At 40.9% G+C, this 12,501-nt stretch overlaps 1 protein-coding gene across 5 annotated transcripts in view; it reads right to left on the bottom strand.

The window, feature by feature from the left end:
• The window catches only part of pacrg (PARK2 co-regulated), a 154,900-nt gene that overhangs the window by 61,061 nt on the left and 81,338 nt on the right, over positions 1-12,501 (bottom strand). For all 5 annotated transcript variants that reach the window (XM_080294086.1, XM_080294082.1, XM_080294084.1 and 2 more), the window contains 2 exons: positions 11,922-12,093; positions 1,368-1,517 (listed from right to left, as the gene is read on the bottom strand). In XM_080294086.1, coding sequence (XP_080150212.1) covers positions 1,368-1,517; positions 11,922-12,093 — 322 coding nt within the window. The remainder of the gene's footprint in view (positions 1-1,367; positions 1,518-11,921; positions 12,094-12,501) is intronic.

The following is a 12,501-nucleotide window of genomic DNA, read 5'->3' as shown; positions in this document are numbered from 1 at the left end:
GTGTTTGTTCCCCCCTCCCAAAAGGGAAGCATCTATTCTCTGTATTTGAAGTTATATCTTTCTCTGTTAGAGGGGAGTGGGTAGAACAGAACATGAATTGTGACAGCTCATCTAAGGCTTCAGACGGTGATCGGGGGGGAAACACAAGGAAATTATCCAGCTATCTATGAACTTACAGTATATAGACGCTCGCTTGCACCGACATACTTTACTTTGGTAACATTTTCAGCCTCAACTCTCGTCAAACTTTACAGGAGAGAAACTCTGCCGGATGCCTATAAACTACTGAAGAGGAAGCTCTGTCCTTGTTTAGCAGATTGGGCCCTGTGCTTTGGCAGCTGTATGGACCTCTCTCTGGCAGAGGCTGGTCTCAAGAGGTGGATAGCAGAGACGCCTGCCAGGTGAGAGGTTGGCTCGGATTTAATCGATGCCTGCCAGAGGAGGACAGAGGAGCAGTTGAGGCAGGTGGACAGAGCGCCACGGTAACTACCAGGCAGATATATTCATGGTGAGGTTCACCGGCTGACTCCGGAGCTTTTGGTGTGGCGGAGAAACTCGTGCTTCAAAACAGTTTAGGGGATTGATTTGACAGCTAATTTACGGAGGAGATTTGCATAAGGCCGTGCGCTAATAAGGCGGGCTTTCCTGTTCCCTCCTTTGTCTTTTCTCACTATCTCAACAAACAGATAAATGTAAGCGAATTAAAGAGACAACACATTCAAATTGGATATTGATTAAGAGACTAAAGCCTTGTGTTTTCTCCCGTTAAAGCTTGTGTTTAGATGATTGATTCACAATGTCAGTCTCCACACCCTGCTGTGGTGTTTGGGGCTGGTTGTGCCTTTAAGCCTTCAATGGGTCCACATCATGTCACACCATCCTAAGTGCTTTGACACAGCCACACAAAGAGCCCTGCCTATCTGATGCCAATCTCCCCAGGTCCTGGTGTCACCCAGGTGCAGCCTTTCAGTGAGAGCAAGGACAAAGTCTCCTCCTCAACAGCACTGCACAATGCCGCCTGACTGACAGCAGAAAAGACAAAATTGAGCTTCTCTGTCAAGTGGATGCTTAAGTGGAAGGAGGAAAAGTAAAAAGGACTCGAGGGCAGAAGCTTTGAGTCTACAGCAAAGAAAATGCAGAAAACAGAATCCCTTTTTAGTTGGACTCAAATAAAAAGAGACACTTAACCTCTACGTGGCATTTCTCAGGGCTGTCAAATCACCTGGTTCATGCCCCTCCCCCCGTGACTGCTGCTCTGCAGTCATGCCAATATTAGAACAAGCTTACACAAGATCTGCTCCAAAAGACAAACACCTCCCACATCATCTGTCCTTGAAACACTCCAGAGCTTGGTGCCTGAAACTCACTTCTCTTGTTCTTGAAGAGGTTAAAAACGGTGAGGATCTGCCTGAAGTAGGGCACCAGAGCTTCTCCCACCTTGTCTGCAGACATCACCAGGTGCTGCAGGACTTTCACGGTGGTGCACATCACCTGATGGTTCCTTGTGTTCAGGGCATCTGAAGGGCAGCAACATAATTTGATATCAGTTAGCAATATCAGTTAAATACAGTCAATTTACACATTGTTTCTTCATGTAAGTGAAGGCGATGATCTGCGTTGGGAATGGGTTTAGCAGACTCCATTTTCCTTGAAAGAATTTTCCTTAAAGCAGAGCTTTGATTTAGACTAGCTTGTCTGCAATCAGTGATTTCAAATGCACTGGGGAGGCAGGAGTAAGTGAGAGCCAATCACTGGGCTATTTGGCCTACAGCTGCACTTAACTCCATCTCCCACCGATAGAGAGAACAAAAGAGAATGATGGTGGGAGAAATGGAGAGCTCGTGATCCAGAGAGACAAATATGGAGAGGAAAAAAAGGGGGAGAAAACAACATAAGACAAATGTCAAATCAGAGATTAAGATAGATGAAAGACAGAAAGGAAAGGGCTAGAAAATAACTTGTTATTAGCCTCTAAGACTGGCATATTCATACTTGTTGTTTTATTTCGGCTGCTTTGGATTTTATGTGGCCCTTTGAATGAGCACTGGTAATTCCCTTTGTGCAGTCTAAAACAGTATACCCCCACCAAAAAAAGTCAAGTCTCTTCATGAAACCTTTAACTGTCATTTGACGCCTACTTTCACAAAAAAGGGGTTTGCAATACCATCACACTGACTATTCTGCCTGTAAGCACTTAGAAAAACAAATATGAAAGGCATGAAAAAAAGAAAAACCTTTTAAAAGAAATAGTCAAAAACAAAGAAATCAGCTACGGAGTGCAAAAACACTGAGAGCCTGTGGTTGATGGTGAGGAAAATAGGAATAGCAGAGAAATGCCGCTATTATACAGTTTCAATCTGGTAAAAGATACTAGGACACGGCAGAAGTATTAAAGCCAGCCATTTGACTTTAAAGATGCAATGAATGAGGATATCAACTGCTCCACGCTAATTTAGAGAAACCGTAGCCACAGGTTTTGCTTCGTGGTTATGCTACTGACTTTGGTTAGTAAAGCTGTCGTAATATTAAATGCCACAGAACAAATGTCAGTCGACAGGCAAGTCACTCAAGATAGGAATCAAACAGGTTTGCCTTTCAGTCATGTTGATGATGACAACATTCAAACACAATAAATTGTTTGTTTAACGTGAGGTGACACAAATTCACAGGAAAGCTCTTTCGTCATCTTGGCCAACTGGAGGTATCTGGTTCCTCCTCTTCATAAACTGTTGATGTTGCAACTAAAGAGATTTTTGTTTCTGTTACAGGGAACAAAGGCCACAACTTAATGACTGACTCTGAATCGACTTTGCTTTGGAGATCTTTTTAGAATTTCAGCTTGATTATCTGTTCAGTGTGGACTGGTTGTAGCAGTTTTCTTTAACAGCAGGTCTCTACCATTCCCTGTCGCGGGTGGTAGAGGCTAAAAACAGAACTAAAAGGCAGGAAATACTTGACATTCACCAGAAGCCAGAAAGCCGTTCTGGGAGTCCATCAACTGCTTATTTTTAGTGAAAAAAAACATTTAAAAACTAGGTAATAGACAATCCTTACAAAACTACTGCAATAAATGGCATCCCTCTCTTCCTGTCAACATGGACCGCTTACCTGCAAACCCACATGTGAATGTTCCTTAGCACTTAGACAACATGAAAGCTGGGGGTTCCAAAAATTCTATTGAAATGTTGAACCTGTTTATAAAGATCATCAGAAACATGGCTAAATGACAAAATGAGTGGCACAGTGCTTCACACCAAAAGAAAAAGTTTGCTAAAAATAAGTTTTAAATAAAAAATAAAGGTGAAATTTCTTTTCACTGCCCTCGAGTCACAAAACCTAACGAAATAAAAAAGGTTTCTGGATTATTACCCCCATATCAGTGGTTTGTACACACACACACACACACACACACACACACACACACACACACACACACACACACACACACACACACACACACACACACACACACACACACACACATACATATATATATATGTACACGCACACTGATTGGACAGTGTTGAAACAGCACTGCATATTTGTGGAGGAGTTATTTAGGCTGTCCTTCGTGATAAAGTCTACAGATTATCATAAACATAAGCAGCTCTGAGTTTTGTATTTTTAGCACAAACTCATGAACACAATTTCTACCGGCAGCACGTGTGTATATACTGTACACTGTAAAAAAAAAATCCTAAAAACACGGTAATGTTCCGGCAGCTGGGGCGCCAAAATAATACTATAAAATAACAGAAAATAACTAAATAACTAACTAAATAAAATACGGTTATTTTCAGTAATGACAATACAGTTTGTAGCCCAAATTTTACATAGGATTTTGCCTTTTTCAAGTGCTTTTAAACATTAAATTAGGAACATTTGAATGTGATTAAAATGTTAAATAAATGGTAAATGGCCTGTATTTGTATAGCGCTTTACTAGTCCCTAAGGACCCCAAAGCTTTACACATCCAGTCATCCACCCATTCACACACACACTCACACACTGGTGATGGCAAGCTACATTGTAGCCACAGCCACCCTGGGGCGCACTGACAGAGGTTTATAGGTAATTTCATTAAACAATGAAATTACCTATAAACAAGGTCAATGAATGCGGCAATATGAATAATAATACTTAAATGTACAGAAATATACAGTTAACAGTTGGTTTAAATAATAATAATGGATTGCATTTATATAGCGCTTTTCGAGACCCTCAAAGTGCTTTACAATTCCACTATTCATTCACTCTCACATTCACACACTGGTGGAGGCAAGCTACAGTTGTAGCCACAGCTGCCCTGGGGCAGACTGACAGAAGCAAGGCTGCCATATCGCGCCATCGGCCCCTCTGGCCAACACCAGTAGGTGGTAGGTGAAATGTCTTGCCCAAGGACACAACGACCGAGACTGTCCGAGCTGGGGCTCGAACCGGCAACCTTCTGATTACGAGACGAAATGCCAACTCTTGAGCCACGATCGCCCTAAATAACATTATTTGATGTAAAAAAAGTTTATAAGAATCATTTTATATATTTTTCCATAGCATTACATTTGAATTTAACAGTTCAATCTTTCAAATAATGGACAGATATTTGTGAAATTATGATACATTTGTGAATGTATTTTAACAATCTAAATATGCATATGTACAGACAAATATATTTAAAAAACAAGAAAATTATGTTTTATTACATTTACAGTGATTTTATGTTATTTTACATTTGAAATGTAAAATCACAGTCTATTTATGTAAATTTAATGATATTCTAGAAAAACAGTACAAAACTGTAAAATACACAGTAAAATACTTTTATATTACAACATTTTTTTTACAGTGTATGCTTCAAGATGAGTACAAAATTGATTGTAACAAAATTGATAGCAACACTATATGAATAGCCCTGCATGTAGCTCAAAGGCTTCCAGAAGTGAGAATAATGACTAATTAACTTCCAGAAACTGCTACTGTGAGTCCCTGTCTAAATGAATGGAGCCTGAAAGTGGTTCTACCTGCCTCGAACTAACCTGTAACAGTAACTAACCCAACCAGTGGGATTACATGTTTGTGTGCAGCCAAGTTAAACCCTTTGTCTTTCAGAGGAATTGGAGGGACATTTGCGATCTCTGCCATGACAGAATTCTTCCATGAATCTCTATTCATTCATTCATGGATCTCTGTTTTTCTGACTGCTATTTAAGTCTTTTGTACATTAGAATCAATATATATTTCAAGTCATTAGTAGAAATAGTAATTTACCCATACCTAGCTGCAGCACCTTATTCGAACTCACATAAGACTAATCGAGAAAGAGGAAAAGGGCACCAGCCCTAAAAGATTGTGTGTGAGCAGCAAAGAGAACAGCGTACTGCATCACTCAGTGCAAGTGTTAAAACAGCTAATATGCAAACATGGAGCAGTCCCGAGCACACGGAGCCACACTCTCATACACCACTCACACATCACACACACAAGCGTACCCGTACGTGTGCGCGTACATGAGTGCACATTCCAGTGCAAGCATTTTACAAGCAATGGGACAAAAATGTCAGCCTCAGTCACGAGCACAGGCAGTGCTGAATGTGGCAGTAACAAAACACGAACCAAGTTACGCAATGTTAGAAGAGTCACATAAACAACATGAGGCTCAAAGGTTCAAGGAATATTGCATACGGCATTCATAAAAGACTATGTGAACCAGGGCCACTGCTTTGTGTCCATCTGAGAGCAGGAGAATGAGAAGGAGCGTGACTTTATCTGTGTCGGCGACAATGTGCGAGTGTGTGAGTGAGCGAGTGAGTGAATGAGTGTGTGCTGAATGAGCAAATGTATTGTGCTTCACGCCATCTCTCCATCGTTGCCTTAGTGTCTCCCCCGGATAGACAAGCGCAGTGATATCTGCCATCACCGAGATAAGGTGGAATGTGGAATGACAGGAATTTCAAACCTACATAACAAACAATGAAATTCTAATTACCAGCCAGCGCAAACAATTTTCCCTGCTGTGACATTTGGACCGCGGGACTGTTCAATTATTCATCAGCACTCTTGCCTCACTGCAAAAAAGAAAAAAAAAGAAAAAGAGAAAGGAAAAAAAAATTAAAAGAGCCAGAGTGGAAGGCAGCCGAGGGCCTGATATATTAATGCTGGTTTAAAACCTGTGTTGGGACAAATCTGAATAATCATCTATTCATGCTAAGGCCTGCTTCGTATTCAGCGTGGAAATAAAACAACGCTGACCCCGTATTCCGCTTCCTGTGAAATGTCAGAGGCAGGGGCGACACCTCGGAGAGTTTAGCAGTGAATTGTTCTCGCTCGGGGTATAAATACACTTCTGAGATCAGATGAAGATGTTCTCGTGCAGAGGCGTAACTGAGGATCTCCTTGTAATGAAAGTCTCATTTTAGTTCAAAGCCGAACAAATGCTCTGCCAATCAACTGCACGCAGGCATGGCTCAGAATCTTCCTCCTTGTTTAAGGACGCCAGAGAAAGCCCAAAACAACGGCGTTTCAAAAACATTCTGCCTTGTCTCCTGAGTCACCTTGGATCTGTTTGGCTGAACAAAACCATTTTTTACGACTTTACTTACACAAATTGATGTTTCATAGCAAACCATTTGTCATTTCAAACACACACCGGGAAAAAAAAAAGCCTTCTGAAATGCGTCAACGCCACAAAAATATATTAAATGCTCTCGCCTCTTTTCCCACAGTAAGGTTTTCTTTCTAAAGCAAGCAAAAGGGAGCATGGTGTACAGTAGGAAAGAGTTCAGTCTTTCAGTCACTGAGGACCGGGGCCTCAGAGTATAATGTCAGCCAGAGCCTTCCTCATTGTGTATTCTCATTGGGTAACCTGCAGTCATCATCAAAATTCACCAGGGCCTGATGTGGCTCAGTCGCTCTGCAGATAAGAGTCTGCCAGCCACATTGAAGATGTATTAACGTCAGAGGAGAAAAATATATATCTTGCCATTTTAAACTGTGGATGGCTTTTTACTTTCTTCCTCTTTCTGCCATCCCTCCTTCTTTCCAACGCCATAGAAAAGTAATTAATCTGCAACAGAGACACGGACTGGCGGTTTTGCCTTGTGGATGGCAAAACGGGACTGATTTTTAATAAACGAAAAAGTTAATAAGGAGCAAGCCATTTAGAATTCCATTATCAGGGCGAAGTGTGTGTTTTCATTAGGGGCATAACCATCACCTTTGGTCTGGCCTCCAGAAGGCAAATGGCCAAAACTGCTGAGCGGTTTGAACTTATAAAATGCTGTCTGGGTTACTGAGTAGCCAAGTACCACTGTGTATAATGATTAGTTGTGTGTAAAGTGAGTGCTTCATTACAGAGGGCCAAATAGACATTTTGCTTTCACGTGCCTGTATAGAGACTTACAATCTATCTGTGGTGGTAGAGGAGGTTGCAAACACACTTGTGCAAGCAAAAGAAGGCAAACCAGTGCTTAAATTAATTATTAATATAAATACTTATTGACAAAAAACTTTGAAGCACTGACTGGTTATCTCATTTATCAACAAACTCCAGCTGAGCGGGGTTGAATTGCAGCTGGTAGTCCTTGCTCTGCTTAGTGTAGTGGCATCTCATGAACCAATTCTCCACCAGCTGCAGGTTTTGGTTGGAGTAACCCTCAATCTCACAGCATAGGAAAGGAAGGGCCATCTTCACCAGCTTCAACACGAGAAGGTGGATTTGAACAAGAGAAAAAAAAAATCAATCAAAAGATTCAGAGAATCTGGAGAAAACTCTGTGCACAAAGGGCGAGCTTCACATTCAACACCAGATGCCTGTGATCTTTAGGCCCTTAGGTGGCACTGCATTAGAAACATGGAAATCACTGCCTGAAATCACAGTTTTCTGTGCCACCCAAAAATGTAAGTTGAAGTTCTATCATGCAAAGAAGAAGCCACAAAAGCTGCATCTCAGATGGAAAAACAAGCCTGTACATCTGAAAGCCACCGTCAATCCTGAGCTGTAAATACAGATTTTAAAGCAGTAACATGCTCACACCCAGGTGGCTTTTTCAGGAATGAGCTAGCATATTTCAGCAAGACAATGCTAAACCACATTAATCATAACAGCATGGCTTTGTAGTAGAAGAGTACAAGTTGCTGAACTGGCCAGCCTATAGTCCAGACCTTCCCACAAGTGAAATGTTTGTCACATTATAAAAAGAAAACTATGACAACAGAGATCAAGGTCAGCGGACCAGCTAGAATCTTACATCAGACCAAATTTGGGACAACACTGCTCTCCTAAAAGTCCACCAACTGGTCTCCTGAGTTCATTTATTGTTGTTAAATGAGAAGGCGATGCTACACATCGAAAAACATATGCCTGTCTCTTTTTCTTAAAATGGTAGATTTTCACATAATCATTTGATAAAATATTGTTTTATGAAATTTGCAAATCACTGCATTCTGCTTTTATTTACATTCCACAGAGCATCCCAACTTTTGGGAATCTGGGTTGTTATAAAGCAGTAAAGCGTACGCACACACGACACTTCGGAGTTGTTACACTGTATGATGTGAAACAGTTAAGACCGAGCAGCTTGTGCTCAGTGCGACTTTCTGCCAGGGTCAGTCTGTCACCGTGTCTCTGTGTCTCCAACAGCCCTGCCTGGTGTTGGCCGTCATGCCCCTCTGCCTCCACAGACATCCAACACCCACACATAAACAAGAAGCACACACACGTACACACCCCCAGCCAACTGCCCATGACATGAACACTACCGCAGGCTCACTGGGCGCCACTTAAAGGCTCCGACTTTGAAACTGACACTCCACTTGGCAGTGGCGCCAAACAAAAGAGTTTCTGTGTGTGTGTGTGTGTGTGTGTGTGTGTGTGTGTGTGTGTGTGTGTGTGTGTGTGTGTGTGTGAGACTTTGTGCCTGTGCATGTGCTGAAATTCTTTCAACAAAGCCACACTTTGCATTCCTCCAACTTCTTCTTTCCTTGTTCTTCCTTGTTCTTGCTGCACATGAAACCTTTCCTGTTCGCATCCCTATGAATTCCGAAGTCTATTTTTGAAGTCGTACACCACTTCGCCCTCAGGCACAACCTTTCGGCCCTCCTTAAAAATGTGTGTGTATGTGTGTGTGTGTGTGTGTGTGTGAGAGAGACTGTGCGCACGCGTGTAAACGTGTCAGCCTGGAAAGGTAAGGAGGCACAGCATGATGACAGAGTTAAATGTAGCATGTCATCACATTCATTGCAGATTATCAGGCATACTTTTAGAGCCAGCGTCTTCCGGCAAATGAAAAATAGAAAAACAGAAAAAAAAACAAGGACGCTTCACCCTGAGGGTTAATGCAATAATAGGAACTGTATGACAGCGAAACCAAATTAGGACGCCACATCAGGACTGGTTGTATAATATTAGAAGCGGCTGTAGCAGCAGACTGCAAGACAGGTGATTCTTTTCCTGGTAAAGCATGTTCTATTTTTGTTGCATCGAATCTCCAAAGCAAAGTCTGAGAAAAGTCTAAAAAAGATATGTATGTAAATATAATAAATATATATTATCTATAAAACCAAAGTGAGAAATCCATTTTCATTAAGGTCAGATTCCTTAACCCTCTAACTCTTGCCCCTTACTCCTAACTATAACGTTACCAGGCCCTTTATTTGAGTGATTTTCAAATGTGAAAGTTAGATATTCACGGTTGGAAATTCATTTTCATGGTCCCAGTCTATGACCCAGCTTTTGTGTTTTGACTTTTGATTCAGGTTTATTTAATATTCTGTTCCTAGTATTTCATTATTATAGTTGTGATCTCCGTTTGTAGCCTTAGTTTGTTATCTAGGCTTTAGGTTTTCTGTTATCATTCCTCTCTGTGTTCCCCGTCCTCTTGTGTCTAGTTTCCTGTGTTGTTGTAGCGCCCTGTGATGTCTGTCTCTCTCTCTTTCTTGTCCCTTGCTCTCTCACTCTCTGTCTTTAGGTCATGTCTGTCATGTGATTCTTATGTTCTAGTTTGGCTATTGCTTGCTTCCATGTCTTTTTATCCCCTGTAGTGTAAAGCTCAAATGTCCTTGTCCAAGTCTCAGTGCTCTTGTCACTTCCTGTTTTATTCTGATAGTCACTTGTCTTGTGTGCAAAATGTTCAGTTTCTCATCAGCAGTGTTGGTCAAGTTACTTGAAAAAAGTAATCAGTAACTGATTACTGATTACTTCCCGAAAAAAAAGTAATCCTGTTACTTTACTGATTACTTATTTTCAAAACTAATTAGTGACTTAGTTACTTTTTAAAACAGGATTTACACCCTAAATAGGTAATAAAGCAAGAGATCTTTCAGCCCAATTCTACTTTTTCTGCATAATCCATCATATAAAATGCAACCAAATGAAAAAGTCTCTTTTTAAAACTTGTTTCATTAGTTTTAATCTTTTAACTTTATGCATCAAGCATACATTAAATTATATGCAACATTCTCTGACTGGAAGAAATTTGTTTAATATTTAAACCTATTTTCTGCACATTCCAGCACATAAAATAAAATAGTTTTTTGTGTTTACACTCACTCTTTCAAATAGATGCAAGTAAAACACAGCAGAAAATAAATAAAATCAATGACCCAGCGGTCCTGTTGCTCTATTTTCACCTGTATAGCAGGAGTGGGGCAGGCGGAGGTTTGCCCTGGTGCAGGTGTGTCGCAGAGATCAGTGGAAAGATACGGCAGTTTCTCTGTGAATTTCACATTCCAGTGGCAGTGCACTTGGTGCTTGCTTGGAAGTTTAGGGTTTTTTTTCGCTGTAAAAGGTTTTCTTCCCACGCAGTGAACAGCGGACGGTAATGTTTTTGTCACTTTTTACAGAATTAAACTCTCCCGCACTCATTATATTATCCATTTTTGATCTGCACACAGCTGTTGCCACTAACGTCGCAGTCGCTTACGTCATTGTCATGAGACACTCTTGCAAAAAGATCAGTTTTAGTAACGCAGTAACGCAGCGTGCTAAAGGGAAAGTAACAGTAATCGAATTACCTTTTTTGCAATAGTAATTCCTTACTTTATTTGTTACTTGTTACAGTTTTAGTTTTGTAATCTGTAATTCCAGCAATAAAGCTGTGTTTTGAGTTCAGTTCCGTCTCCGAGAGTCCTGCATTTTGGGTCCTTTCCTGCCTGCTTCCCACAGCGTAACGGCAGATATAGCCTCCATGCCCGTATAGTGAAGCCAACATTGGCTGTGATTGCAAAAAGACCTCTGCTTACGTAGAAGCAGAGGCCTTGCAGTACAATGACTCTCTCCTCCTGAAACCTCAGTGAACAATTTCCTAGCCAGTTCATGGGTTCAGTAAAAGGAATGCCTTTTAGTGTCAGAGATCATAAGCTAATGAGGCTGCCACCAAATAGTGAATAATGAAATAATGACATGCAAAAATATTTATTAAGGCTGCAGTTCAAGTCTGAGATGATTACTCTGCTGTCTATCAGTGTTAAAATAATAATAATATTTACATATACAAAGGTTTGGAAAAGTAATGTAAATGATGATGAAGATGATGAGGACATTTTGCTGCCAAAGCTAATTGAAAGGCTGCTATATTTTAACATCACAGAAAATTGCCATGATAATAACTCTGTGTGATTGCAAAGCAGACATTAGCCCTGAAAAGTAATCATTAAAACCGTCAAGTTACACATATTTAAAACTTCATCTGTGGTTTCTCTCTCCTTCTAATTAGCTTTAAAGATGTGATTTTCACGTTAAATCTGGCTCCTCGCTTCTACTAACACTGTAACTGACTTGGATTTGTCTCCAGGTGACTATACATTTCCCTGAGAAAACGAGAGAGTGAAGCGAAGGTAAAATGACATGACACACTGGGTCACGTGAGAGAGGAGCTCTGTTTTGTGTGGTTGGTAAACCGTGAGTGCGGGCACCCTCCCAGACTTACTCCTGATGGGCATGATGAGCTGGGGGATGACAGGCAGGATCTTGGGGCCTCCGCGGTCCAGCATGTCATGGATTCCCTGGCGGGCGAAGAGCTCATACGGAAAAGCAGTCTCAGTTAAACCATCAAAGAACAGTGGCAGGTAGTGGTGGTAGTCCAGTGTCTCCACGTCCACCTGAGGACAGAAACACACATTTATATCACAGGTAACATTAGCTCCCTATTAATCTTACTATTAAACTTAATAAAAGTACTTAATCTTAAGCTTGTCTCATTAAAGCTTTGGGTGTGTAACAGAAGGTTATAATTGTAAAAGCTCAGATTTTGAAATTTAAGTCAAATTTAAGTCAAAACTTTAAATAAGCCACTCCAAAACCTTCATTTTGTTTTGTTTTTTAGCCATTCAGAGATGGACTTGCTAATGTGTTTTTAATCATTGTGCTGCTGCATAAGTGTGCCTGAACTTCAGGGCACAAACTGATGGATGGACATTGTCCTTCAGGATTTTCTGGTACAGAGCAGAATTCAGGGATCCATCAGTTATAGCAGGTTGTCGTGGACCCACACTATCACACCAATGTTC

Source organism: Astatotilapia calliptera, chromosome 19 (assembly GCF_964374335.1).
Source record: "Astatotilapia calliptera chromosome 19, fAstCal68.1, whole genome shotgun sequence".
NCBI classification, from domain to species: Eukaryota; Metazoa; Chordata; class Actinopteri; order Cichliformes; family Cichlidae; genus Astatotilapia; species Astatotilapia calliptera.
The sequence above is the reverse complement of the archived record's forward strand: the minus strand, read 5'-3'. Positions and strand labels throughout refer to the sequence as shown.